Source organism: Sciurus vulgaris (assembly GCF_902686455.1).
Source record: "Sciurus vulgaris genome assembly, chromosome: 5".
NCBI classification, from domain to species: domain Eukaryota; kingdom Metazoa; phylum Chordata; class Mammalia; order Rodentia; family Sciuridae; genus Sciurus; species Sciurus vulgaris.
In genome coordinates this window covers 14,748,547-14,775,859 of record NC_136465.1, presented here as the reverse complement: position 1 = coordinate 14,775,859, position 27,313 = coordinate 14,748,547, and the positions used below count along the sequence as shown (strand labels likewise).

At 41.0% G+C, this 27,313-nt stretch overlaps 1 protein-coding gene and 1 long non-coding RNA gene across 3 annotated transcripts in view; one reads left to right on the top strand and one right to left on the bottom strand.

Moving 5' to 3' along the window:
• XPO7 (exportin 7) overlaps positions 1–24,838 on the top strand; it is a 40,275-nt gene extending 15,437 nt beyond the window's left edge. For both annotated transcript variants that reach the window (XM_079140104.1, XM_079140105.1), the window contains exons 11-28: positions 431–603; positions 2,268–2,461; positions 2,915–3,020; positions 5,349–5,484; positions 5,995–6,068; positions 7,203–7,289; positions 8,182–8,239; positions 8,631–8,739; positions 9,668–9,774; positions 12,429–12,517; positions 13,115–13,222; positions 15,571–15,653; positions 15,921–16,135; positions 16,380–16,518; positions 19,186–19,346; positions 20,044–20,142; positions 21,044–21,171; positions 22,147–24,838. In XM_079140104.1, the coding sequence (XP_078996230.1) occupies positions 431–603; positions 2,268–2,461; positions 2,915–3,020; positions 5,349–5,484; positions 5,995–6,068; positions 7,203–7,289; positions 8,182–8,239; positions 8,631–8,739; positions 9,668–9,774; positions 12,429–12,517; positions 13,115–13,222; positions 15,571–15,653; positions 15,921–16,135; positions 16,380–16,518; positions 19,186–19,346; positions 20,044–20,142; positions 21,044–21,171; positions 22,147–22,240 (2,160 nt within the window). In that variant the 3' untranslated portion in view covers positions 22,241–24,838. The remainder of the gene's footprint in view (positions 1–430; positions 604–2,267; positions 2,462–2,914; positions 3,021–5,348; positions 5,485–5,994; positions 6,069–7,202; positions 7,290–8,181; positions 8,240–8,630; positions 8,740–9,667; positions 9,775–12,428; positions 12,518–13,114; positions 13,223–15,570; positions 15,654–15,920; positions 16,136–16,379; positions 16,519–19,185; positions 19,347–20,043; positions 20,143–21,043; positions 21,172–22,146) is intronic.
• On the bottom strand, positions 7,085–8,623 carry LOC306661253. Its single transcript, XR_013763841.1, has 2 exons — positions 8,165–8,623; positions 7,085–7,272 (listed from the first exon to the last, which is right to left on the bottom strand). It is a non-coding gene; the product is annotated as an uncharacterized lncRNA (long non-coding RNA).
• Positions 24,839–27,313: the final 2,475 nt, after the last annotated feature.

Sequence of the window (27,313 nt, the reverse complement as noted above, 5' to 3'; positions counted from 1 at the left end):
ATCTGAGAAACACTTGCATAGGGCTTTCTTTGTGGGTTAGGTTTACATAGCATAGAACTGCCTTCTCATTAGATGCTTAACCTCTGAAAATACTAAGAACTTTAAACTAGTTGCCATACATAGAACAAAGCTCATAAAACCTTATCCTCTTTTTAAAAACATCTTCATCCTGCTGAACTTGGTGGCTTACATCTGTAATCCCAACAGCTGAGGAGGATTGTAAAATAAGGCCAGCCTGGGCAACTTAGAGCTTGTCTCAGAATAAAAAAATAAAAATGACTGGGGATGTAGCTGAGTGGTAGAGCACTCCTGGGTTCAGTCCCCAGTAAATTAAAAAAAAAAAAAAAGTCTTTTTCATTTGTTTCAAGTGGTCTGGAACTTTGTGTGCAGAAATGAAAAATATGCCTTCTGCTCTTTTGGTTGTCCTTAGCACTGGGAATTTGCTCCAAATAGTGTGCACTATCTCCTGAGCCTGTGGCAGCGTCTGGCAGCCTCTGTGCCATACGTCAAAGCCACAGAGCCCCACATGCTGGAAACATATACTCCTGAGGTCACCAAAGCCTATATCACATCCCGGTTGGAATCTGTGCACATCATACTAAGGTAAAGAAATTTGGACTGATTCCTTCATCCCATCATGCACACCCACTTGGCAAAGGGGGACTTGACATGTGTTCCATCAGTGCCAGTACTGTTTGTTTACGGTTATCCTTCCTGGTCAGCAGAATAGCATAAAGTCTGAAAGAATCGTCTTTCTCTTTAACATCCTGTTCATGTCCCCTTTTTCCACTGTCTATAGCAATGAGTTTGAATACAAAGCATATTTGTATGTTTGTCCTTGCCACTGATTTTCTTCAGATGTGAGAAATTTATAGGACATAGGTGATGAGAATTCCAATGTGTACGTTATGGTGCTTAATGTTTACTCCCGAAGAAATAAGTCCAGTTAGCAACTCTGACTTTAGAGCTTACTCAAAGACGAAAAAATTCAGGGCAGCTATCACTGATTGCTGTACATTAACACAGGGTTTCTCTCTACATTGACTATTAACTGGACCAGAAACCTGTAGCTAAAGAACTGTTGGGCCCTTTCAAAAATGACCCATATTAAATGAAGTTGTCTTTGTTTTGTCTTTTCTTATATATTTTTCATTGGCTATTTTTCAGTAGTATTGACTTAGATTCTGAATGTCTGAAATGTTTTAAAGTCACATTCTTAATTTCCTCAAAGTCAAGTGCATTTGAGTTACAGTCAATTTGAGTCATTTCAAAACCAGAATATTTATGAAGTCACTGGAAGGCATTGCTCTATGCAGTGGGTTTCCAGGAGGCAGTATTGAGGTAGAGAAGTATATATGTAGGCTCTGGGCCCAAAGAGCCAGGTAATAGTAATGTGTTCTTGGTCAACTTTCTCCATTGCCTTATTGTAAAATACAAATGATAATAGACCTACCTTACAAGGCTCTTATGAGGATTAAATTAATATAACCTGGCATGGTGTGTAACACATGGTAAACACAGTCAGCTGCTATTGTGCTGCCGCCAAATATACTATGATGAAACAGTAGCACACCATAGAACAAGGTTTGCAAGGCTTGGTACAGGTCTATTATTATTCAGCTGCAATTCTGAAATCCAAAATGTGAACTAAATTTTCTCAACAGTTTGGCACCAGAAATCACTTGGTAGCAAAATGTGATATGAGCTATCAGATGATTTATAGACTTTTTTTTTAATCCTGTTTAACATGACTGTTCACAATATTCATACATTTGCTTTGGAATATTAAATCTGAAAAGCCACAGGGCCCATTGAGGGCTTTATATTACATGGGGAAAGCATCATATTGTCTTCCTCAAATCTGAAAATTTCTGAATTCCTAAACACATCTGACCACAATAGTCTCATGTAAAAGACTATGTACTTATAGTCACAAAATTTATAGTAGTTAGAGATAAGTGAAAGACTAAGCTGAAAGAGCTTGGAGAGTGAAAGATAAGGCTCAGGTTCAAGGCAGACAAATTGTTAAGGAATAGGAATTCAGGTGGGAGGGTCACTGCTGACAAGTAGAATATACCTAAGAGAGACATGCCAGAGCAAAGGCCTCTGCCTTCTGACTTTTAAAATATCCTTCCTTGGCTAGAAGTAGTGTTGGCCTCTATGATAGGAAATGGTGACTAATTGAAGGAGAAAGAGAGCAGTATTGCATTGGGAAATTCATAGGCATATTTTAAGAGAGGCTCCTTCCTTTTACCCCTTTGGAGTAGAGATGGCCTAGAAGATCCCCTGGAGGATACGGGTCTGGTCCAGCAGCAGTTGGACCAGCTGTCTACCATTGGGCGTTGTGAGTACGAGAAGACATGTGCGCTCCTTGTACAGTTGTTTGACCAGTCAGCCCAGTCCTACCAGGAGCTGCTGCAGAGCGCCAGTGCTAGCCCAATGGACATTGCCGTACAAGAGGGTGAGTATGTTGTGCTAGGGGTTGCAGATATTCTAGACCTTGAGGAAATACTGTCAGAACTCTAAACTGCTTGCCACCTCCCTTTCCAACCCCACCCCCATCGTTCATCCTCAAGTACCTCCATATACACAGTAGAGTATTTGCGAATGAATGAATACCACAGGGGACAAGGGAAAAGTAACTGAAATCATACCTACAGTGAGGGCTTTTAACTCTAAGGAAGTGCTACATTCTAAAAGTAACATCCTTGTCAGATATAGGAACATTGATTATCTGATAATTTCCCCCTTGGTATCACCCTTACCAGAGCAAGGAAGTAGCCATCCTGTGTAAGAAAAGTAAGATGTTATGACTTTACCCGAGTGTCCTTAAGATTAAGGAAGTTCCTAATGAAGTGTATCTTGGTGAAATTATCCCTGGAGATGACACTTATGAGGCTTCCTCCTGCCACAGGGAGGCTGACATGGCTGGTGTACATCATCGGAGCCGTGATTGGTGGCCGGGTTTCTTTTGCGAGCACTGACGAGCAAGATGCTATGGATGGCGAGCTTGTCTGTCGGTAAGACCACTCCCCAGCCACTTTCGGCATCCTGTTGATGTCCACCTATAGTGGACAGTCTTAGGAAACAGAACACCCATGAAAACAAAGGCCTGCTACAGCTCCAACTCCAAGCCTTTATGGGTACAGTGAAAGCTTCACCTATAAGCTTACCAAAAACATTTCAGCAATAATTCAACAAGAAAATGATGGGGACAGAATTAAGAAAATTAATGTGAGAGTAACCATTAGTTCTGTTTAAGGATCATGTCTCCGTTAGTGGAATGTAGGCCACTTTTGCCATGCCAACACAAGTCACAAGGGAAACTGGTTCCTCAAATGTCTCCAAAGGTAGAATTATAGAACTACAGACTTTCATCTCTCAGCCACACATCCATTCATCCACTTTGAAGATTTCAAGTTATTTTGCCCGGTGTGATGGCACATACCTGTAATCCAAGCTACTCAAGAGGAAGTCAAGGAAAGATGGCACATAACTAGTGATTTCTGAAAGCTTACCTAACAGAAACAAAAGGCAGAAATTTTTTCAAGGCAGATGTTCTCTAACATTTTGATCTTAGAACTACCATACCCTCTTAAAAAAAAAAAAAGAAAGGAAAGAAAAGAAAAAAGGCATTGAGGCCCCCAGAGGAGCAGTTGGGCCTTTTAAAAAATATGTATTAATTCATTGTAAAATATTAGTAAGCCCATTAAATGCTAACATAAAATATATTATTATGAAGAAAACTTTTCAAAAATTAATGAGAACAGTGTTGTTTTATATGTTTGCAAATCTCATGTCTAGCATGTTGGAATTCAGCTGGATTCTCATACCTGCTTCTGCACTCAGTTGTTGTGTCACACATGTCCTATAGCCTCTGGGAAACCTACTATACACTCATATGAGATTACAAGCAAAAAGAGCCAAAAATGTCTTAATGCTGTTATGAATGATTTTGTGACCCTGCAGAGAGCCACTACTGTAAACAGTTCTAAACCTTCAGATGCTCTTCTTAGGGATGGACACAACTTTAACCTGATGTCGTAGACTTTATTGGTCCCCAGACATCTCAATCTATAAATTCTTTTTAAAGAATTTAGGGATAACCTAGTTACACCTCATTAGTCACATTGAGATCATAGGCAACTTTTATTTTCTTATGTGCAGTACTGTGGATTGAACTATAGGCTGAGCTATACCCTTGGCCTCTCAATCTATAATTCTTACTCCTCTAAAATTCCCCTTCTGTCTCTTTCTACACCCATTTTGTTAATCAGATGCCCATTTGCCTTAGCTGCCTTAATCCTGAAAAGAGTCTCCATGACATTATCCCATTGGCATTATTTGAAGAACTGAGCAAAGATATAATAAGAGAGATCAGGTGTGGTGGCACACACCTGTAATCCCAGCTCCTCAAGAAACTGAAGCAGGAGGATCACAAGTGTCAAAATAAAAAGTTTTAAATGGCTGGGATATATCTCAGTGGTAGAGCATTTCCCTAGTATGTACTAGATTCTGGATTCAATCCCCACCACTGCAGGAAAAAAAAAAAAAAAAAAAGATTTAACAAGAATGAAATCTAATGCCTTTCTGATTTTGCAGCCTGATACAGTACTATGTCATAATATATAAATTTAGTTTATATGGTGTCTTGTAGACTGGTTCTCAGTTCAGGTGTTGCAGCACAATGACTGAGTCTGATTTACTCACAATGTGTCACAAATAGTTTGCTACCTATTCTCACACTATCAAAATGTCAGATGACTCACTTACAATAACATTATGCTTATTCATTCAGTATTCTTTCACTTGCACTCCAGTATGCTTTTGGGGGGAGAGAGGAGTGCAGGCAAAAGAGACAAAGACACCGATAGCAAATCTGCTCTTTGTCCCTGGAAGTACTACCTGCCTATGAAAATGAAGCTTTACATGTCTCTATCCCCTTCATGACTCTGAGAGAAGAGATTGAGAACCCGGGGCTAGTCCAGTCTGTTTTCATTAGTACAGATGAATGAAGCACATTAAATTGTTCTATCCATGCTCAGAAATTTTAGGAAATATGAAGACCCCTCATGCCAGTGTTTTCCACAGTTTTTAAGCTGATTCTCAGTTCTACCCCATCTATGATATCAGTGGACAAACATCTAACCACTCATTCCTTAGCTGTGGTTCCTGTGGGGTAGAAAAGGAGACTGTTTTTTCCTTCGCCAGAGCTTACAGCCTGCAGACAATGCCTTTCAGGTAGGCTAGATAAGGAGAGGAGGTATGTTTGGCTGCTTCAGGTAGGTTGGATTGTCTAGGGTGACCAGACTATCCGCTGTTGAGAGTCATTGCTCCTCTTCCTCTAGGGTGCTCCAGCTGATGAACCTAACAGATTCTCGCTTGGCTCAGGCGGGTAACGAGAAGCTGGAATTGGCCATGCTGAGCTTTTTTGAACAGTTTCGTAAGATCTACATTGGGGACCAGGTGCAGAAATCCTCAAAGGTAACAGACTCACAGTTGGCTCCATTTAGTTCTCACTTCTCACATGTGAAATTGCTGATTGGGGGAAACTGTTGAGATACAGCCTCCAGATTTTAGGACCAGGATACTCCAAATGTTTTCTCTTAGTGTGTAGAATGCTGGGAGCCTCATTGAGGGGCTGGGTCCATTTCTCCTGTATTCCATATGCTTAACAAATGGCCAGTCAAAACATCTGTTGTTCTTCCCCAAATTGGCAGTTCTTAGTCTGTATACATGAATTAATGTTCAGAACAGCAGAAGGTTTTGGCAGAGTTTTTGTGATTTCAGGATTGAAAGGGACCAATAAGAGAGCTCAGCATCTATCCAGTATTTTGTAATACTTAGAAACTAGCCCATCCCTTCAACAGTTGTTCCCAGGATTGTTTCCATTTTCTTCCCACATCTTACCCCTGAATGTGGACAAAAACAGTCCAGGCATGTGATTGTTCTAATGTTCTCTGGTTACTTTCTCTCCCTTTAACATGACACCAGCTGTACCGTCGACTCTCCGAAGTTCTCGGCTTGAATGATGAGACCATGGTCCTAAGCGTCTTCATAGGAAAAATGTAAGTGTTTCAGCTTGCCCTCAGCAAGAGGCCCTTGCAGTCCTATTGCAACTGTACAATGTGATCTGGGCATTGTGCTGCCAGTGCCTGGGTATTCCAGCATTGATCGTTTGCGTCAGAAAATTGTGCCTTTGAGTGTGTGACAAGCTGTGCTTAGAGATATGGCCCGGCCCCAGAGCATTCCAGGCTTGTTCAGAATCTTGCCGAATCTCCTCTTTAGCCTCTGGGATCACAGGTGAAACCCTGTCATGGCATTAGCAAAATGACTCTCCTTCCCCAGTGACGGTGCTTGACCTCTCACCTGATCCCTGAGCTGCCCAGGATGCCCAGAGTATGCATCGCTTTCTGATGCTGATTTCCATTAGTTATGCGCCCCCCATCCCGGGGGGAGAGCCCCACTTTCAGTCGGGCTTACTCCTCTCAAGGAAGCATCATACCCACTGAGGGTCTTGAATCTCCAAAATCTGGTTTGAATTGTCTTCAAAGTTGGCGCTCCTGATTGGCCCTTTTTTTGTTTTTGTTTTTGTTTTTAAGTTATGCCCCTTTAGTTATATTTTCCCCTCTTTAGGAGCTCAATTTATCAAAGCACACACTAGGAGCCAAATATATTACCCAGGGCTGTGTGCAAAGTGATGTTTTGCCTCCTTCCAACTATCCCAGCCCTAAACACTCATATCCATGAGCTGGTTAATAATTTAAGATGGAAAAAGCAAAGGGGGTCTAAAGGACTCTGCCAGCCAAGAATCCAGAAGCAAGGGCTACTAGAATTCTGCAGCTGACAGTGGATGGTGCAGGTGCAGAATTGCATACGTCTGCATGTTATCACTGCCGCAGAAATCTCTTACCCTTGCTGCAGAAATCAGCCCTGGAGTGCCCCAGAATTCCAAGGGCCTGGGTATGGGCCAGTGTAGCTTTGGAACCAAGTAGTGAAGATTATCTGAAGGATAATTTTTCTAGTCAACCAAATGTAAGTACGGAGATTTTATACCCATTTTTTTGTGGTCGTGATGTCTGTGAATTGGTGATGCAGATGTGTGGTGACTTGATGGATGATTTTCTTCTTCTCCCAGCCTTCAAGGAGACCAGGCAAATCAAAAGCGTCTCCTGCTTTTTTTTTTTGTTTTTGTCCTCCAGCATCACCAACTTGAAGTACTGGGGCCGCTGTGAACCAATCACCTCCAAGACACTACAACTTCTCAATGACCTCTCCATTGGATATCCTTTTCTAAGCTAGCTTCTGTGCACAGCATAAAGTATGGCATGCTAGTCTTTGAAGTCATGGCCTCCTGTTGTTGCTAATTTCATTGACTATAGTATATACTTGGGTGTCCTCCATTTTCCTGAAGTCAAAAGCAGTACCCACACAGAATCCAGAATAATTCCAGACCCCCCTAAAATGAGCCAACACAAAACTTAATAATTTACTATAGATGTATCCCTGGTTAGTCCTAAGGTCCTGAAATACCCAGGAGACCTAGTTCACAGGTGTACATTGTGGCTGAGGTTTTAACATCCTTAGTGAAAACAAAGTTCCCAGCTGACTGGTGGAAGCATCCTGATGCCAAGCTTTGCAACTGGAGTAGTGGCTGACTTTCCTCTTGACTTGGATTATGTGTGCTATAAAGTTTGAATTGCTCTAGGTCAGCTTTTCACAACCAGGGGTCTACAAGAACAGTAAACCCTATAAAAGTATTTGAGCCATTTTTCTCCTCCGTTCTGCCAAAGGTTGTACACAGCTGGTGTCACTGAATAGGAAAAGAGTTTATTTATGGTACACACTGGTTGCCTTAGGCGAGAGTGTAGGCTTAAGTTAGGTTCTCTCTTGGAACCCCCACCCAGGAAACCTACTCTAGGAGATTCATAATTCATAGGAGAAACTGCTGGGTTTTATCGATTTCCTTACAGATAGGTATTTAATATGACTGTTTTCTTATTGATCAGTTAAATACCGCTTAGAAGAGAACACTTTTATTCCTATTTAGTAATGGTATACTCAAGTGGTTTAGAAAAATAGATGTTTGGGTAAACTGTACTTAATCCTAGGGGTGTTTTTTTTTATCTTAAAGACTCTTGGTTGGCGTCACACTATCCTTGACTTTGTCTTTACGTACAGTAGTGTAAGGAAGCTAGTGAAGCTTAGTGCGGTACAGTTCATGCTGAACAATCACACGGTGAGTGATTTGAGCCCCTCTTCCCATCCTCTCTCCACCATCCACACACATGAGGAGAGGTCAAGCTGAGGTCCTGGCTGCCACCGCAGCACAGGCTGTTCCCACTCCCATCACACTGCCAGATTACAGTTCCTAGTGTCAGAGCTACTTTTGGGGATCAGGATGACCTGAGCTATGTTGATGTCACCTGCTACATTCATACCTGAAATAAGTTGTTAGCAGGTAAACAACCATATAATTAAAAAAAGAAAAGAAAAATACCCTTACATTCTTAAGGAATGACCATGGAGCCATTAGCCTAAAAGGGCTCAGTAATTCTCAAATTACTGGCTTGCATTCTGCCTCTAACCCATGTTTTTACCTTTTTAACTTGTTTTCTTTTTTTCAATAGAGCGAGCACTTTTCATTTTTGGGTATTAACAATCAGTCCAACCTGACTGACATGCGGTGTCGGACTACCTTCTACACAGCACTTGGGCGTCTCCTCATGGTGGATTTAGGTACTGCAATAAATCCTAGAGGCTCACGAAGTAATCTGGCACTGTTTAAATTTTTAGTTGAGGACAGAAAACCAGATGTGGGGGAAATCTTCTCTGTTGTTTCAGTAATAGCAAAGCCATCTGAAATAACAGTTGAATTTCACCAAGAACACATCATGCTGGCGTAGTCCCTATAACTGGAAGGGAATACAGCATGTTCCCAAAGTTTCTGTCTGATATGCATTGGCTATGAAGTTCTCATCTGTAAAGTAAGGGAATTGTGCTTTGAGACTGCTAAACTTATCCTGTTGGCCAGATACCTCCTCCATCCCAAGTTGAGGTGCAACCCACTAGAGACAGTCAACAAGGGTTCATTGTTCAGGTCTCTAGCACATAGGAACCAGGAGGGTTTAATCATCTTGTAGCACTGGTGGTGATAATAGTGGTTTGGGTCAACTAATAACTGGAGCTCAGTGGCTATTCTAATTTTAAGCTATTTGAATTTAATCCTACTAAAATGACATGTGATCCAGGTTTATGAAAAATTACTAGGAAAAGAAAAGTAAACATGAAGAAAGCATCCCAAGTACTAGGCTCAAGTCTTGCCTAGTTCTCATATCAGCCATTGTCCTTTCTTGACTGATTCTAGTTCTTAATGAAGGCAAAATAAATCATTTTATTCCTAATACACATACATATATCTCTGATACTGTAACTCAATCTAAAAAACTTGGGGCATTCCTGCACTAGAAAGTTTGTTGTTTTCTACTTTTAGAATGTGTTGACTGTATATACATTTTGTTCTTAAATTACTGTGAATTCCTGTTAGGATGAAGGGACCCTTGGAATTACACTGGGGCCTACTCATCTTTAATCCCAGCTTATTTCTCAGGCACACAGCTTCGATTTGTTGGAGTCAGGGTGACACGTGGGGTTGTTTCCCTTGCAGGAGAGGATGAAGATCAGTACGAGCAGTTCATGTTGCCACTCACAGCAGCGTTTGAGGCTGTGGCCCAGATGTTCAGCACTAACACTTTCAATGAGCAAGAGGCAAAGGTAAGTCTGTCACCCACCAACTGATCAGCTTCTGGTGGAACAGAGTCCCTGAAAGAGCCCAGGTTAGCCAGCACTGCCAAAGTAGTGCTCATCCTTACACTACCCACTAGTTAGCACATCATCTCTTGGGATTATGAAATTAGAGAAGTAATAGAGATTTATTAAAGTCTAGCTTTTTATATTAAAGTATATTTATTCTGAAGCATCTCAAGATTTTTTAATCTGCATTTTCAGATTTATTAACAAAGTTATTTACAGTCTCCTGACTTTTTAGTCACTTCATCTTTATAATTATGTCCCCTTGTCATTTTTGATACTGCATATTAGAACTTTTGCTGTTTTTCTTGTCTTTTTTTGGTACCAGGATTTGAACCATGGGCACCTTACCATTGAGCCATATTCCCAGCTCTTTTTATTTATTTATTTAGTTTTAGTGAGTCAGGGTCTCACTAAATTGCTGAGGCTGGCTTTGAACTTGTGATCCGCTTATCTCAGACCCCCGAGTTGCTTGGGATTACAGGGGTCTGCCACCATTGCTTCTCTGGATCAATCCTGACTAGGATTTTTTCAGTTTTATTAGTCTTTGACAAAAAACAAAAGCAAACATTTTTTGGTTTTACTGTAGTTCTGTTGTATATGTTTTCTGTTGTATTCATTTCCACTTTAGTTGACTTTATTCATTTCTACTCTCATCTTCATTTTCATGTTACTTGCTTTAGAGTTACTCAGTTGACTTCTTTGCAGCCCTTCTTTCCCGATATAATCAACAAAAAACTGTTAATGCATCTTAGCACATTATCCCACATTTATTTTAATTGTGGTAAAAATACATAAATTTTACCATCTTAACTATTTTGTGTGTACAGTTTAGTAGTGTTAAGCCTTTCAAAGTTGTGAAACCAATCTTCAGAATCCACAAGGGTTTTTTTTGTTTTTTGTTTTTTTTAATATTTGTGTATACATGATGAGTTTTTGTAATTTCCCATTTCCATTAAGATTCCTTCTTTGAATTTCTATATGTGTGGATCTTAAGTTACTTTTAGTTGTTAATATCTGACTCTCCAAATTGTCATTCATTGATTGTTGCTTTCCTGATCTTTTTACTTCACACACACCTGCTCTCCTGACCTAGAGGCAGCTGCTCAAATCAAAAGGTGCCAGGACATTAATATATTGGTAGTGCCTTCCCCTGTGCCCCTAACAGCACCATGCTGAGTAGGAGAGCCACCAGATAGGGCATTGCCAGGTTTTACCTGATATTGTAAAGTTCTCCTTTTTTATCTGAGTGCCATAGTTTTCCACCTTCACATCAGCAGGCTAGTCAGCAACATCACTTTGTCCAATGCTACCCTTTACCCTTGTGTTTTGAGATCTGATGGGTACCATTCAAAAAGATGAGAGAGTAAGTGTGGAACATATTGGTGACTTAGGCTACAGTATTAACCAATATCAAGGACTTAATTAAGGGGTATCAGTGAATATCATGTGTTTTCCTATCATATTAGTTCCATAAAAAGCAGGTAAAAATTACCTAAAAGACTGTCCTTGGCCTTGGACTACAGCAGTCGGACACATCTTTGTCACGTCCCATGGAACAAGTCTTTTAGATTGACCATGTTTTAGATTAGAAAATTGAGCTTCTGGTATCAGCTCAGGAATAGAACTATTTGCTTAAAACACACCCTTCACAGAAGTGTGGTAATTTTTTTGCCAAAAGAGTCAGGATCCCCATATGTTCTACCTTCTTGAGCATATTGATAACTGTTCAAGTTTATAAAAACATTGTTAATGCTGATAGAACCCCCAAGTAAAAATTCTGTTGACAAAGTATTGGGTTTGAAGTCTTGGTGCATGCTATGGGTCCTAAGATGGGCCCTCCTGCCACCTAGCAGCATGAGCACTAGCAAGTCATTCCACCTCTTTAAGACCATGTCTCATTCACATCTCTGTCAGAGAGTACAGTAATTTACAGCCCCAAGATAAGACATGATAGTCTTATTTCCAGACCCAAACCAAAGAGAAGGAACTACGTAGATTGCCCCTTGTCTTCCCTCTGGTAGGGTCTACGTTTGAGTTCTTTTAAGACACAGACCTTTAGGATATGTCTCTTCTACCTTTTCTTCTGTGGGCCTTTTTTTTTTTTTATCTTTTTTTGCTTACATTTATCACTTTAATATCTGTAAAACTTTCAGCCTTGTTTTTTGCTATACTGAGCCACAAACCATCCTGTTTTCTTAGTACAGGTTGCATATCCCTTATCTGAAATGCTTACATCAGATTGTTTCAGATTTTTTTTTACTTCTTGTTTTTTAAATATTTGCATATACATAATGAGATATCTTGGGGATACGATCCAAATCTAAACACAAAATTCATTTGTTTCATATCACTCAAAAAGTTTTGGATTTTTGAGCATTTCCTACTTTGGATTTTCATTTGAGGGTTCTCAACACGATAACAAGCTTTTCAGAACTTTTTTTCCAAGTGAAAAGATCCCATTCTAGCTTGGAGGAAATTGATGCACAATATTCAGGGAGTATCTGTTAAACAGTGGAAGGAAGAATTTGATTACTTACATGATGTGTGAATTCCCCCATTAGATGATTATAGACTTGGCTTTTCTTCTATTTTTACATTTTTGTCTTCTATTACAGCGAACCCTAGTTGGCCTAGTGAGAGACCTGAGAGGGATAGCTTTCGCCTTCAATGCCAAGACCAGCTTCATGATGCTGTTTGAATGGATGTATCCTAACTCAAACTAAAATTATAGTATACAAGCCTTAACTGGAGTATGACTTTGTGATGGATTATCAGGATGGGAAATTGGCAAGGGAGGCATGGTGAGGCAAGAAGATGAGGAATTTCCCATAAGGTCTGCCATATGTCCTATAAGCCACCACTGCAAAGTGGTCTAACAGCATAATGTTACCTGGAGGTTAGGACATGAATGAGATCATTCCCCAGTTTCTCTTTTACTGAACATCACTGTGGAACTGTTGCATGTAAACTCCATTACACTTAGAAAAGAGAGATGGTCCAGTGTACTCCCCACCCCAAAAAAGAAGGAAAGAAAAGAAAAACAGTTTTTAGGAATTAGGAAGTCTAAATTTACTTCACAATCTTAAACAGACCATTTCAAATCTGCATGCCTCAGTTTAAATACTTAAGGAAATAGCTTATCCCCTGTCCCATCACAGCAGTGGTAAAGAATAAATAAGAATAAATAACAATATGAAATACGTTGTGCTTTGCAAAAAAAAAAAAAAAAAAAAAAGGCACTGTATAAAGTGTATCTTATCTTTCTGGATTCAGAAATTCTTCCTTAGCTTCTCATTTACAGTTACCCATCCTACATGCCAATTCTCCAGCGGGCCATTGAGCTCTGGTACCATGACCCAGCCTGCACCACACCTGTGCTCAAACTGATGGCTGAACTAGTTCATAACAGGTAAACAGGCAGAAGGCATCAGAAGGGCACAGTTGCCCCTTTAGCTGAGAAAACCCTGAGAGAATTTTCTTTATCTCATGCTTTGGAAAAACTGGGAGATAAGATGCACTGCTATCAAATTTGAAAACCTACAGAAGTTTTTTTTTATTTGAAAGAATATCCCCAACCACACAAAGCCATAGCTGCCTGTAGGAAATAAGTCTTCTATCACTCTCAGGATTTCCATTCTTATGAGAAGGAAGTTTGACAAACAAGATTCTGATTTCCCTGCCTACAGATATAAAAGTTAATGTGGTAATGGTGTTGTGCCTGGCACATTTCAGAGTAGAGAAGGACATGAAATGTATGCAGATATCCTTCTTTTAGAAAGGTGCTTATTAGACAAACTGAAGAGGGATCAATAAAGTTTTACTTTAGTTGAATAGTAAGAAAGACTTCCAAAACACCAAATTTTAAATTTACCCAACAATTTATGAATGGTTAAAAAGAAAATGCCAGCACCTTAGCTTTGCTAGAATTTCAGGTGTATATATCTGTCTCTCTTGGCACCCTGAGAGAATTCATTTTCAAAACTACCTTAGAGGTGGGTGTAGTGGTACACGCCTGTAATCCCAGCTACCCAGAAGGCTGAGCAGGAGGACTGCAGGTTCAAAGCCAGCCTTGTCAACCTAGTGAGACCTTGTCCTCAAACTAAAATTTTAAAAAGGTCTGGGGATGTAGTTCAGTAATTTATAAAACAGACACTTGAGAGCACCCAACCTCTGTCAGGCCACGTCCGTATCTGTTGCGGTAGGCAGAATCTCTGCTTTCTTCACTGTCACATGCAGTAAGAAGGACAAACAATACCAAAAAGTACAAAAGGCAACTTCAGGTTGTGATTAAGTGCTGGTAGTGGGGGGAATGAAAGGAATAGGAGGCTCAGGGAAGGCCTCTTAGAGACCTCAGTGACAGAAGACTCTGATAGCCCTGCAAATGTAAGGGGTGTTCTAACCAAGAACACAGCTGCAGGAGTGCTGAGAGAGGCTGAACTGCTGGGATCTGAGACAGAAAATGCCACTGTGATAGGAGCCTGGTGAGTGAAGGCTGTAGAGAGAGAGTCGAACCTCAGCAGAGGCCAGTTCTGGTGCCTGGTGCAGCAGCAGAGAGGAATTGGCATCAACTCTCATTGCAGTGGGAAGCTTGCTTATTTTAAGCAAAGTTGTAAAATGATCTTGGTTACATCATCTAAAGGTGTTGTTCTAACTGCCTAATGTGTAAATAATGGGGACCGCTGCAGGCAGGAGTGGAAACAGGGAGGTCCCATAGGCAGTGGGTGGGTTCAAGACATATTTTAGAACTAGGTCTTCATGGATTTGATGGAGACAGAAGAGTCAAGATGGGCTCCTGGATTTGAGACTTCACCAACCTTTATCGAATGCTCAAATCTGAGCAACTAGGGAGACTGAGGCAAGAGGATCACAAATTCAAAGTCAACCCTTGTCTCCAAAGGGGAGAGGGGTGTGATTCAGTGGTAGAGCACCCCTAGGTTTAGTCCCCAATATCACCTCCACCACCACCCTGCCAAAAAAAAAAAAAAAAGGAAATCTGACCCAAAAAGAGGTTTTGTTGGTCTGATGAACAAAGAACTCAAGATTGTTGAAAAAATTTTCCTTTTCTGCCTGACTTCCCTTATGGCAATTTAAGTTCCTTTGTAATCTTTTCTTCTTCTAAAGTGGTAACAACGTATATACCCCTTCCTCCCTAAGTTGCCACTGAGGCTATAAGGGTGATTAAATTATTGCCCAAAGGACTGTGAATAGAAGCTATATGTCAAGAGAAATGGGGAATTTTAAAAGAGTAATTTTATATACTGCCTCTTTTTGTTTGCTTTAGCACTAGGATTGAACCCAGGGGCGCTCAACCACTGAGCCACATCTCCAGCCCTTTTATTTTGAGACAGGACCTCACTAAGTTGCTGAAGCTCGCTTCCAACTACATTCTCCTGCCTCAGCGTCCCAAATTGCTAGGATTAGAGGCATGAGCCACTACACCCAGCTTGTTTTTTAGCTTTTCTTTTTCAGTGCAAGGGATGGAATTCAGGGTTCACATATGCTAGGCAAGCACACTACACTGAGTCTCACCCCAGCTCTGTTTGTTTCTTGACAATTTTTTTAATTTCAGCACTGGAAACATGAATATAGCATGTTAGTCTTTTAGAGATCAGCAACATTACTGTATAAATATCTCAGCTAACTTGGTTATCCTCACCTTGGGACAGACTGCATATCCTACTCTAGTGAGAGCCTCATGTACCCCTATGTTCCAAGAAAACCCTTTTGACTCTTTCTCCCTCTGTGTTCTCTGCTCAGATCCCAGCGACTCCAGTTTGATGTCTCTTCCCCCAATGGCATCTTGCTCTTCCGAGAAACCAGCAAGATGATAACGATGTACGGTAGGTACTTTAGAGGAACGGGCTCCTGGAGGTGAATCTGGCTCAGCCATCACACTGTAAGCAGCATGCAATCTCAGGTTAGCCCTGGCAGTAGTCAAGACAGCATTCCTGGGGGTGCTCTGTTTTTCATATATATGTATCACAGGGCCAGCTGCTAGCAAGGGCCTGCTAGAACTTGTATACCTTTGGAATAGGAAGGTCAGGGTGGCATAAAAACTATTAATTCTGAAGTGACTGATTAAATATTTATCTTATGTGTCTACTCAGGCAATCGCATCCTGACATTAGGAGAGGTCCCAAAGGATCAAGTGTATGCTCTAAAACTCAAAGGCATCTCCATCTGCTTCTCTATGCTGAAGGCTGCTCTCAGTGGGAGTTATGTCAATTTTGGAGTCTTCCGTCTCTATGGAGATGATGCCCTGGACAATGCTCTGCAGACCTTCATTAAGCTGCTTCTCTCTATTCCCCACAGTGATCTCCTGGTAAGCCTTAAGCCTCATTCACTGATAGGATCTTGCCCCTCATCACACTGTCTTTTTTTTTTTTAAACCTGTGACTATGATTGAATGTTTCTCCCAAGAAACTACAAGCTGACTCCTTTCTGCTATAACAAGCTTTTTGTTTAACCAATTGAAAGGAACTAAACTATTTTATTTAAGGTCTGCCTCCACCATGCTGAAGCCTGCACTAACTAACTAGGCTGATTTTCTTCCTTCTCTGCCACAGGATTACCCCAAGCTCAGCCAGTCTTATTATTCACTACTGGAAGTCCTGACGCAGGACCATATGAACTTTATTGCAAGCCTGGAACCTCATGTTATTATGTATATTCTCTCTTCCATTTCTGAAGGACTTACTGCACTTGGTAAGCACCTCAGTGGACTGATTTATATACCACTTAACTAAACAGAAGGGGAGAATCCTGCCCCAGTGTTCAAAGGATTATTATATTAGGGAGTCATAGTACATTCTCATGCAGCAAGTTCTTAGTGATCCCCTCCTAAGTACCAGGCACTGTGAGAGACACCAGAATTCTATAATTAACAACACATAGTCCCTGTCTTTAAAGAGCTTTGTATCTGGTAGATGAAACAGACACACAAATGGACACCTGCCTGTTTACTATACTTATACACTGCAGTGGGGTGAGTGCAGTGTGCCACAGGCCCTCAGGAAGAACACCTAATCTCCTGGCTTTGAAAAGGTGGGGTCAGGGAAGGCTTGACAACAAAGCATACATACCAAGCTAGGCGCATGGTGCCCACCTGTAATCACAGTGGCTCAGGAGGATTGCAAGTTCAAAGCCAGCATCAACAACTTAGGGAGTCCTTAAGCAATTTAGCAAGACCCTGTCTCTAAATAAAAAAACAGGCTGAGGATGTGGCTCAGTGGTTGAGCGCCCCTGGGTTCAATCCCTGGTACCAAAAAAAAAAAAATAGTAAAGCTGCACAGGTGTTACCCAAGTTCCTAGCCATGAACCCTGTTGGCAAGAAGGAGCCAAGAACTCCAGGTAGCTACACTAATGCAGAAGAGTTAGGAATGAAGTGAAGCTGAATTGGTGAGCAGGAGCAAATGTGAATGTCACGAAGGCCCCTGTTAGGGTGTTCAGACTCTTTCCTAAGGGCAGTAGAAGCTGTGGGTTTTTTATACAACCAGCCCCATAACTTTTTCCATCCTAGTCCATGCAGTTCCTATTGACCATCTTGTTTCTAGGTTACCTCCCCCAGATTTCTGTGTTTGGATGTGCACGCATGCATATGTGGGTAAACACATTTTTATATTAGGCTGGGCAAAACAGAAATAAGTTAACTGCAGAATAATCGAGATACATTACAAATGTACATAAAATGACTTCTGGGTTATCTGTTGTGAATTATCCATATGTCTGTGCCACTTCTGTGGTGCACATTTATCCATCAGGAGCATATCCATATCTAGAACAGTCCAGTCAGGTGTCATATCTTGCTTTGGAAGACTGTTTTATACCTTCTTAAAAATAGAGGGACCTCACTGGGCACAGTGGCACACACCTGTAATCCCAACAGCTTGGGTGGCTGATGCAGGAGGATCACAAAATCAAGGCCAGCCTCAGCAATTTAGTGAGACCCTAACCAATTTAGTGAAACCCACTTTAAAATAAAAAATTAAACAGACTAGGGATGTACTTTAGTGGTAAAGTGACTCTGGGTTCAATCCATAGTACCAAAAAAAGTTAGAGGAACCTCAGCACTCCAGGTATCAGAGAATTATTTACTCTTTCAAATATTCATCATTCAACCACTTTGCTTCTCCTAATTAGCATTCAGTCCACAGGTTCTGCTACCATGTTCCCTTGTTAAAAACTCACAGATGAGTTGGGCATAGTGGTATACACCTGTAATTCTGATGACTTGGGAGGCTGAGGCAGGATGATTGCAACTTTAAGGCCAGCCTCAACAACTTACTAAGACCCCATCTCAAAATAAAACATTAAATGGGCTGAGGGTATAGCCCAGTAGTAGAACATCCCTGGGTTCAAGCTTTATTTAGTATGGGGAGGGGTGGCGGGGACAAAGACAAGTCTGGCTTTCCTCAAGATGCTCTGAAGATAACAATAAACCCCATTCTAAAAAATGTAGATGTCCACAGGCTATATGAAGTAACTCAGAGCATAGACTCACACCTCAGCCTTCTTGGATTCTAATCACAGTGTTTTCAGTTACTAGCAGTGTGATTTTTTCAGCAAGTTTCACAAACTCTCCAAACTGTGGTTCTCTCATGTAAGATAGAACGCAGGCCTCCTAGAGTTCTTGAGAGGACAGAGATAATACCTATCAAGTACTCAGCACAGTATTCTTGCACAAATGAAGTGCTTGCTGAATGTAAACTATCTGTGATTTTTTACAAAGCAGAAGACATAACATCCATAACCCATTGAGCCAGTAATTTAATGTTTACTTATGTAATGTATTACCATACACTCAGTTTCAAACTTAGAAATTGGGCTCAGTATGGTGGCACACACCCGTAATTTCAGCTTTATGGGAGACTAAAGGCAGGATTGTAAGCTTCAAGGCCAGCCTGGGCAACTTAACTAGATGCTGTCTCAAAACTGAAAATAAGGGACTGGGGTTGTAGCTCAGTGGTAGAGCACTCGCCTAGCCTGCGTGAGGCACTGAGTTTGATTCTCAGCACCACGTATAAAGAAATAAAAATAAATGTCCATCAACAACTAAAAAATATTTTTAAAAAATCATAAAAATAAAAAGTCTGGGAGTGAAGCTCAGTGGTTAGAGCACTTGCCAGTGGTTCAATCCCCAGTGCTACCAAAAAAAACAAACTTAGAAATTGGGCCTTGCTGTATGATGGTATGATGGGGTGAGAGGTTAACAGGAAACAGCCTGAGTAGGACTTTGGCTACTCAAAATGGCCACATGCCCAGTTTTAATAGTGTACCTCTCTGGCATCTCAGTCAGAAGTGATCTCTGTTGCCCAAGTCACCTTCAGCAGCTCAGTATTCCTTCTCTCTTCTGCGTGCCCCACTTGGTTCCAGACACCATGGTATGCACAGGCTGCTGCTCCTGCCTGGATCACATAGTGACATACCTCTTCAAGCAACTGTCACGTAGCACCAAGAAGAGAACAACTCCCCTGAACCAGGAGAGCGACCGCTTTCTGCATATCATGCAGCAGCATCCAGAGATGATCCAGCAGGTAAGGGTGCTGCCAAGGATTAGGAGGCAGTGACAGGTTGTCCAACAATAGAAGAGAGAGGAAGCCAAGCAAGATGATGAGTTAACCTCTCAGTTTCACACTGCTAAGGTAGAGTTCATGTCTTAAAATTTCAGTGGACTGGATGGAGAGGCTTATGCCTATAATCCCAGCAACTCAGGAAGCTAAGGCAGAAGGATCACAAGTCTAAGACCAGCTTCAGTAATTTGGCAAGACCCTGTCTATTATAAAAAATAAAGGGCTGGGGAGATAGCTCAGTTGGTAGAGTGCTTGCCTTGCAAGCACAAGGCCCTGGGTTCGATCCCCAGTACCGCAAAAAAATAAAAATTAGGCTGGGGATGTAGCTTAGTGGTAAAGCACTCTGAGTTCAATCTCCAATATTCCCCCCTCCCAAGGAAAAAAAGTAAAAATTACAGTGGATTTTGAAATTACTAAGTAATCATTGGATATGGAAAATCTGAAAAAAATCAGGTTCTGAATTATTATTCTGAATGGCACAAACCCTTTGCCTTGATCTGAGACCAGTACTTGGAAGCAGTAGTACAAAGCTTCAGAAAATATTTGTCTGGTTTACCCTACACCGAAACAGCCTTTAGCCTAACACACTCCTCTATTTGGGATCTATCAACTTATCTTGGGTAGCCACATACTAGGTCACTGCCTGATTTTCCATTTTCAGATGCTGTCCACGGTGCTGAACATCATCATCTTTGAAGACTGTAGGAACCAGTGGTCTATGTCTCGACCTCTACTTGGCTTGATACTACTTAACGAAAAGGTAGGAGAACCAGCTTCCTGACTGCAGAAGCAGTGGTGACATACATTTGGCTGTCACTTTTCAGGTACTATGAGAAAGGCTTATAGAAAGCCAGGCATGGTGGTGTAGCCTGCATTCTCAGCTACTAGGGAGGCTAAGGCAGGAGGATCACAAATTTGAGTCCAGTTTAAGCAACTTAGTGATACCCTGTCTCAAAAGAGGGGGCTGGGAATATAGCTCAGTGGTAGAACACTTGTCTAGCATGTATGAGACCCTTGGTTCAATCCCTAGTACTGCAAAAAAAATAAAGTAAGTAAAGACTTCTAGAAATACCCCAGAAGTATGGCAAAACTGGGAATTTACTGAGCATGCCCTATTCAGCTTGCCTGTTACAAGTAGTGCTTGTGGCAGTTCAAAGGGTAAAAGGTGGAGAATTCATTTCCTCCAAGTAGTAAGAGAGACTCCTTTAAAAGAAGAAAGTACCTGTATATCAGCTCACTTCATAAATCAAATTCTAATTCCAGCTCTATCAAAAACAAATATGTCTTGAGATTTCTATAAAAGAAAACATCTTAAGGTGCTTTACAAATTTAAAATTCCTGATGTTTCGTTGGGCACACTCCTGTAATCCCACCTACCCAGAAGGCTTGGGCAGAGAGTCACAAAGCCAGCCAGGGCAACTTAGCAAGGCCCTATCTCAAAATTTTAAGAAAAAAGAAGAGGGTGTAGCTCAGTAGTAGAGTGCTCACACAAAGTCCTGAATTCACTCCTCGGTATCACCAAAAATAATAATACTAATAATTTTTCAAAGTAGAATGAAGACATACTATCCTGAATTTAAAAAAAAAAAAAAAAAAGTAACAGAAGGCTAATTTGCTTATCCCCATCTTCTCTTACCTTCTGTTTCACTCCTTGCCCACAGTATTTTTCTGACCTAAGGAACAGTATCGTCAATAGCCAGCCACCAGAGAAGCAGCAAGCCATGCATCTGTGTTTTGAAAACCTGATGGAAGGCATTGAGCGGAATCTTCTAACAAAAAATAGAGATAGGTAAGTACAGAGGACCCTGCCAAGAAATCCTGGGCAACTGTTATATTTTAAATCATTGAAAGGAGGGTCATTTTCTGTATTTGAAGCCCATCTAAACCAACACTGTCCAATAGAAAGCAAACCACATGTATAATTTTAAATTTCTTAGTAGCCACATTTTTAAAAAGTAAAAAGAAACAGGCAAAATTCATTTTAATATTTTATATAACCCAGTTTATCTAAAATATGTCAATATATAATCAATTTACAATTGGGTCTTAACATTCATTTTATTGTATTATCTTAAATTATTTTATACTTACTGGCACACCTCAGTTCAGAAGCTAAATTTCATCAGTCATCTTTGATCTCTATTTAGATTTCATAAATTTCTTGTTGACAAAGTAGATTCCCATACACAGGTTGTTCCAAACATACTAAGAAGTTTTCTAAGTAGCTGAACTGATTATCTGGGGGTTTTAATTCATTTTTATTTAATTTTAATTAAGGTGTTTTAATTTAAAATTAACTAAAATCTGACTGGGAAACTGAATTTTAAATTCTGTTTGATTCAGTTCTAATTTGTCCCTGCCACAGATATGGCTCACTAGCATGTGGTTAACAGCTGCCATTTGGGAAACAGAGCGCCATACCACTGCTCTCTTGGCATTAAGAAATGAGACAGCCTCATCCTCTTATACCACCCTCCCTTTGTGAGGGTTACTTCCCACCCCTGTGATTGATACTCCTCTTGTAATGCCATGGTGGATTTCAGGTCCTTAGATTTGACCATCTCTAGCTTTCTCTGAAATTGCCAGGTAGAAAGTGGGGCAAAACTTAGCCACCTTTCCCTTATAGTTTTAAGAGTGAGATAGAAACTGACCGAGAACGGGAATCCATCTATTCCTTTGTTTTTCTTCTCAGTAGCCACTTCTCTGCTATATATAAAACCTTCCCCTTCCACTCTCCCCCAATCTACATGCATCCTCTCTGCAGGTTCACCCAGAACCTGTCAGCATTCCGTCGAGAAGTCAACGATTCGATGAAGAATTCCACTTATGGCGTGAATAGCAATGACATGATGAGCTGACACCTCCTTGGACTCTACTTGTACAGAGCAGCGTCCCTTTGGTGTGGCCCAGAGGGGTGAACAATTGCAAGGGGAAGGGCCTGGCTGATCCTGGCTTCTTCCTCCAGGGGTGTGGGGAAAATGCAGAGGTCAACTAGCTACTTCCCCAGGGAATGGGGTGTGTGTGCACTCACTAGTGGGCAGGGCGCTGCTGGTTCCTGGGCGTCTGGGTGGGAAGGGTGGTGGGAGGAGACAGAGACACAAACAACTGAGACTCCAGCCCCTTCCTCCTGGGGCCACCCAAGTGGAGAGAACCCCCAGTGTCCTGCCACAACCTGCCTTGTATAAACATGTACATTTTTTCATAACATTTTGAACAAGGTTTATATTGACTCAAGTTTAAAAACAAAAAGTGTGACTGAAAAATTTTTACAGAGTCTAGTGCACCAATGCTGATGTGAGGGGTTATGTATGCGAGTGAAGAAAATGTGTATTCTGGTGGCCTGAAGCTTTACTGGACAAGGATGTGTGAAAGTGCAGAGATATATTTAGTGACACAGTGTAGAGAGGCAAAAAAAAAAAAAAAAGTAAAAATTCCAAATGTATATTTTTTCTTATTGCCCTTTCCTTGCCCCCAAAATGATCACTTCCTGTTGCTGTATTAACCCTTGTTATTAGGAACTCTAAGCCATGCCAGAGCACGGTCCCTCTCATTTAACTGTGGATGCTGCCCTAGGTCCCCTGACCTCTTGCAGTGACAAGTAACTCCAGCTAAAAGTGTTTGGTGTTCTTATCTCCATCCTTTCTCCCACTTTGCTTACCCTCATTCTCAGACAGATGCCTCTTGCTTTTAAAAGTTGGATTTAACTATGTGTTTTAGGGTTCTTGGTCTCTGCAAAAGGGAGAGACCACAGAGAAGTAAATGAGCCAGTTGCTCTCTGGTTGAGCAATTTGGGTGAGTCCACCAGAGGCCTAACTGCGTGTGGCCATGACTTTGTCTTCCCCAGCCCTCGAGGCAGTGTGTGTGGGTGTGTGTGTGGATATTTATGTATGTACCCTGCACTCGTGAATGTATGTACTGGAGGAAGTTACGACAGGGGAGGGGTTCTTAATAACAAGGTCTACCTAGCATGAAGTATTTAACATTTTCCCACCCCTTGAAAATATACATTTTTATAAAATGAAAACCATAATAAATGTTTTGAATATAAAAAAAATTAACCTACAGAGGAAAATTAATGGAGAAAGCTATTTGCCTTGTACTTTTTCCACAATTGTTGCTGCTAGTTGTTCACATCTCTAGTTCAGCTCTTGCCCATGGGACACTCATCAATTAGGTTTTAATTTTATTTCTCTCCTCTACCCCCAGAAACAAGCCTGTTAATTTTTTTTTTTTTTTTTTTTTTTTCCTTTTCCTCTGGCGACTGTGTGGTGAATCCTTTCTTGCGTGATCAGGTTGCGGATAGACTTGTAAGGGTGTTTGCTGCATACAGTGTAAGCATTGTGACCGCCAATAAACTTCAATGGTTTCTACTGACCTGGTTTCAGCAATCAAGTCGAGTGTGTGTTCAAGGACGTGTCTCACTCTAAACACAAAGCTGTTCAAAACATGCATCCTTAAAAGCCAGTGGGCGACAGAGTCCTCTCAACCTTAAAAATCAACTTGTTTCTCATTGGACTAAATCTAAGTGGTGGCCACACCTATAATCCCAGTGACTGTGGAAGATAAGGCAGGAGGATAGCACGTTCAAGGCTAGCTTGGGTAACTTAACGAGACTGCTCAAAATAGAAAAATAAAAAGGGCTGGGGATGTTGTTCAGTGGTAGAGCACCCCTAGGTTAAAAACAAAAAAGAACAATTCCTGGACTAAGTCTGACTCAATTTCTTTTAAAGTATGAGTAGTTCAACTGACATACATAGGGTATAGCATATGTCATCCCCAGATGTAAAGTGAAGCCACTCTCTATCTCTACTTGCATCCAGGTATTAACATGGCCATGCATGGACAAGCAATAATTAAAGAATGCCCAGCTTTCTTAATGTTCTGACATTCAGTAGACCCTGACAAGTTCAAGGGCAAATGTTATTCCCTGGAATACTTTACAGACCTTATGGGCCAGATACAGCAAATGAAGTACACTAGTGAATATGGACTCCTCCTAATTCCTGAGCTGCACAGTACCTAAGTATGTGGGAGCTTCATTATCAGGAACGCTGGAAAGCAGGCGTGTGTACCTTACTGTAGATTAATACCCAGTGATTCACAGGTTCAAGAGTGCCACTGTTGTCTGCCTTATATGCTCATTTTTTGTGCTGTTTCAGCCTTCTGGAAACAGATATCAGCTCAGTTCTAAGTTGTTTTGAAGAAAAAAAAAATTGTATTCTAATGGCAAATCTGTCTAGCACAAGTCTGATCTAGGCAACTCTGGAGGCTAGGGTGGGAGGATCTACAAATTCAGAGCCAGGCTCAGCAACTTAGCAAGACCCCATCTCAAAAATAAAAGACAAAAAGGGCTGGGGACCTAGCTCAGTGGTAGAAGGCCCCTGGGTTCAATCCCCAGTGCCACCAAAAAAATAAACACAAAAAGGCAAATAGAATTGACTGATGTAAGTTCCACCTGTACGCCTAGAAGAGATACAAAATGGTGAGTGGTGAGGCTTCATTGATATGCAAAATACTCCTGGCACATGCTCCAGGGACTTAGAATTCTAATTCTGAAGACAAAACAGGAACAATTTTCTCACAGGTACTTGAAGAAGGGTCCCCTTTGTTCCAACTATCTTGAGATGCCAGTCCATCTGCAAAATCCCAGAGCCTTTCCCCTTCCTTGCCACAAAAATAATTTGAGGCAAGAAACTCCTCAGGCATGGTGGTCTCCTCAGGACAGGCCGAGTATAGTGGCCAAGGGGCTGTTTCCTCCTAATTGCCAATTTTAAGAGTGGGTACCCCCCCCCCAGTAGCCTTATTTTTTAAAACATGATTCTTAATTTTATATGATTCAACCTAATAAAAACGAAGTTATCTTAAGTTTCAGTTTCCCTAGAAATCTTGTGGTTTTATTCAGTCAAAAAATTAATTTTATGGGCTGGGGAGATAGCTCAGTTGGTAGAGTGCTTGCCTTGCAAGCACAAGGCCCTGGGTTCTATCCCCAGCACCATTAAATTAAAAAAAAAAAAAAATGAATTTTATGTAGGAGTCTATTCCTAGGCACTTTTTCCTGTACCTTACCATGAAACAACAAATTCTTTACTGTTGACTATTAAATGGTGTGTGTGTGTGTGTGTGTGTGTGTTTGTGTGTATACTGATTTTGTTGGCTTGACCCAAATAGGGGTTATCTTTTCTCACAAAAGTATTAATCAAACGAATGGAGGCAGACACTGTGGTGCACACCTGTAATCCCAACTACTTGGGAGGCTGAAACAGCAGGATTGCAAGTTTGAGCCCAGCCTGAGCAATTTAACAATATCCTGTCTCAAATTTAAAAAAAAAGGCACGGCAGCACACTCCTCTAATCCCAGGGACTCAGAGACTGGGGCAGGATTGCAAGTTCAAGACCAGCCTCAGCAACTTAGACCTTGTCCTCAGTACCAAAAACAAATAAATAGGGCTCAGGGTCACATTTTTAACTTTTTAAATTTTAGGAAGTAATGACTTTCAGAAGATCCAACTTTCTGATGATAAATGACAGCCTACTAAGAAATAAAGGCTTTTCATTCTCCAAAACATGGGGTTATTAAGGACTTTTTACCCCCAAGTGGAAAAATGTTGAAGTGTACCCTATGAAATTTCACCCAGGTACACAGATCACTTTCCCAAATATCCATGGTAATGGGATAAAATGATAACAAAGGTCCAAAACACCTCCCTATGTCCTACTTGCCACAAGTCAACCCTGTCCTCATATAAAATTTTTGGTTAGATCTAGAAACCTAAGCTGACATCTAATGTTGCCAAAGTCTCAAGTGTTAAAGCAAAAAAGGTGAGGGGGCGGGGGGGGGGGGGGAGAGTCACAGGGAACCTGTAAAAGCCTTAACTGGGCCTTGCTTGAAAAATTTTAAAAGAATAAAAATATTTATCAGCCATAATTATGCAACTTCTACTTAGATGCTAGATAATGTCTAAAGGGGTTCTTGTCTTTAGCTTTCTTTTGGATCCACTACCTTTACCTTGGGTGCCTTAGATACCCTGAATTCACTGTTAGCCACTTTGGTGTGTTTTCAGGGCCAGAAGATCAACTAGAGAAAGCAGCTGTCAGACCATTAGACATTAGACCATCAGGGTAGAGGGTGGAATCAAGTTTGGAAAGTTCTCCCCTTCAGAAAACACAGTTCTTGGAAAAACTTAACTGCTGCCCTTTGTCATTTGTCCCTTCATCAAATACTTAGCATCTATAAATAGCTTTCTGATTGTCAGCAGTGGAAAAGGAAACTAAAGAAAAGCAGAAAATGTCATCTGCAAGGCAAATTTATTTCCACTCTTCTGTGTAAGATCTCTCAATAGTTCAAACTGACTTTAAAATGCAGTCAACAGGGGCAGGGGTTGTAGCTCAGTGGTAGAGTGATTGCGTAGCACCTGTGAGGCACTGGGTTAAATCAGCACCACATAAAAATAAATACATGAACATTTTTGTCTACAACTAAAAATACTTTTCAAAAAATACAACAGGGCTGGGGGTATAGTTCAGTGATAGAGCTTGTGTTTAGTGTGTGCCACGTTCTGATTTAATTCCCAGCACCTCTCCTTCCCCACCTCCCCCCAAAAACAGCGAACAGTTCTTAAGGCACCATACACAATTATACTTTCGTTTGAGATCTATGAAGAAAATTCATAATGCACTGAAGCATCTGGCATCTATATAGCCTAGTTCATCTCATTAGGTTTGCAAAGGAGTGAAGAACGACAAAAGGGTAATATCCTAAACTCTATTACTGTGTCACAGATTTAGCAAGTCAGACATCAGAATTCAAGGTCTGGAGGGACAACTAACCTCATGGTATAAAAACTGGCCAATGGATTGTGAATTCAGCCTATGTAAAGGTCAGAGAGATACTGATAGGTACACACTACAGCTAGTAAAAGGGTAGGAGAGTC